This window comes from Conger conger, chromosome 16, assembly GCF_963514075.1.
Source record: "Conger conger chromosome 16, fConCon1.1, whole genome shotgun sequence".
In the NCBI taxonomy this organism is placed as follows: Eukaryota; Metazoa; Chordata; class Actinopteri; order Anguilliformes; family Congridae; genus Conger; species Conger conger.
In genome coordinates, this window is record NC_083775.1 from 6,438,447 (window position 1) to 6,440,946 (window position 2,500).

General features: G+C 47.7%; 1 protein-coding gene across 1 annotated transcript in view; it reads left to right on the forward strand.

The window, feature by feature from the left end:
* rapgefl1 (Rap guanine nucleotide exchange factor (GEF)-like 1) overlaps positions 1-2,500 on the forward strand; it is a 38,037-nt gene that overhangs the window by 28,281 nt on the left and 7,256 nt on the right. Inside the window, exons 11-12 of the mRNA XM_061224360.1 lie at positions 1,585-1,635; positions 1,748-1,835. Coding sequence (XP_061080344.1) covers positions 1,585-1,635; positions 1,748-1,835 — 139 coding nt within the window. The remainder of the gene's footprint in view (positions 1-1,584; positions 1,636-1,747; positions 1,836-2,500) is intronic.

The window sequence follows — 2,500 nt, forward strand, 5'->3', positions numbered from 1 at the left end:
ATGTAACATTGGAGTAATATTCTCAGCAATTCTCTCTTGTTGCTATCGAAAGTGACAATTGATGTTATAATGTTGTAGCTTTGGAAAATAGCCGTAGATACTGGGCTACGATCGGTGACAGCGAATAGCGATCATCTCGTTGGCATTGCTGAACCCCTTCGCAGGCCTATGCATTTTGTAAATGACTGTGGATTAGAGCATCTGTTAAATGCGTCTGCTGGCTGATCCTCTCCGGCGGAGTCTGCACGCTCTCCTCAAGCTCTCGTGGGTTTTCCCTCCGGTTTTCCTCCCGCAACTCAAAGACAGGCGCGTCAGGTTAGGTGTGCTCCCGCCGTTGCCCTTGACCCAGGCACTGGCCTCAGAGCTGGAGCCGGTCCCCGGGGCGCTGCACTGTGGCTGCCCACTGCTCCTAAGTCACTAGGATGGGTCAAATGCAGAGGACACATGACCCCACGGGGTTCAATAAAGTATGTCTCATATATGTTATGCATTGTAATTGTAGGCCTAATGCAGGTGCATGGTTTGGGGGTAAGTGTCGTTATGTTGCTAGCTAGCTAAGTAACTCTTAAGAATATCCTGTTTAATGCTTCCGCGACATGTTCTTACTGTGGTTAGCTTCACAGAGCTATCGTAGCCTATTGTAACGTTAGCCTGCATTATTGTAACTTAATACTTATTTGTCGGGGGAGGGCTGCCTTTGACAGGGCTGTCTCCCACTGACAGCTTGATTTAAGGGCCCCCGGAGGGACTCATTAAGTTTCGGAATTCAAATTTTCCCTCAAGGTGTTTCTTACAACGGCCGCCAAATTGTATAAGGGAATACTACCGTAAAGGGAAAAGCATAATACTTTTTTAAGTAAATCCTTATATAAATACTTAAGGTAGTGCTTTGCAGCTCACTTAAAGTTAAGGATATTCGAAGGGGGAGGTTTTCCCTTCGGGTGACTCAAGCGACCGGCACAGCGGTGTAGAGTTGTGGTAATGGAAGTGGCCTTGCAAGTTCAAATCTCCACTGGGTCATTGTCGCTGTAGCCTTGAGCGCACTGCTTAGCCTGAGTCGCTACAGTAAAATTCGCAGCTGTATAAATGAGTCGCACATTGATAGAGGCTCTGGATGTAGTAGTATTATATTGGGGTGCTGTGCAGGTGGGGAACATTGATGCGAGTGCTTTATGAACAGGTGGTTTATGAGTGTGTGTGAGGCAAGGCACTGACTCATGGGGACCTTTTTTTTATTGTTGTTATTTTTTATACAGGGTCTGCCTGGGAGGTTTAAGAAGTGCACACACACACACACACACATGCGCACTCATGCACATACACACATAGACACACGCACACATGCACATACACACACGCACACGATGACACACACACGGATCATGTTCGGATTTGCGGCAGCAAAATTTGTAGCTGTATAAACTAATAGCACATTGAAAAAGGCTCTGCATTATATGGGGGTGCTTTGAGGGTGGGGACTCTGACACACACCGGTACATCACTGTGAGTACTTACGTGTGTGACAAGGCACTGACTCGTGGGGACATTTTTTAAAACTTATTATTATTATTATTCCTCATGCAGGGTCTGCCCGGCAGGTTTAAGAAGCAGTTCCAGCAGTTTGAAAGCACTGCGGTGAGTGTTTATGCGTCCTACGGGGGACTGGTGCTGATGCAGCCCTTGATTGACAGGCCCCTGGATGGTGACTGTGTGTGTGTGTGTGTGTGTGTGTGTCTCCGCCCTGCAGGACCCCTCCAGGAACCACAAGGCCTACAGGGACCTGGTGGGAAGCCTGAGGCCCCCCCTCATCCCCTTCACCCCCCTGCTGCTGAAAGGTGAGCAAATACAAACACACTCATACACAAACACACACACACACACACACAAACACACACACAAACAAACACACGCACAAACAAACACACGCACACACACTCATACACAAACACACACACAAACACACACACACACAAACACACATACACACACACAAACACACACACAAACAAACACACGCACACACACTCATACACAAACACACACACACACACACACACATACACATGCACACACACACTCACGCAAACACACACACATACGCTCATACACGCACACACACGCACACACATACACACACACATGCACACACACACACACACACACACACATACGCACATGTGTGCAAACACACAGATACATGCATGCACACGCACACACACACATACACACACACACACACACACACATACACACACACACACACACACACACACATACACACACACACACACACACACATACGCTCATACACGCACACACACGCACACACACACACACACACATACACACACACACACACACATACACACACACACACACACACACATACGCTCATACACGCACACACACACACACACACACACACTCATACACACACACTCACGCATACACACTCATACACACACACACACACACACACACACACACACACATACACACA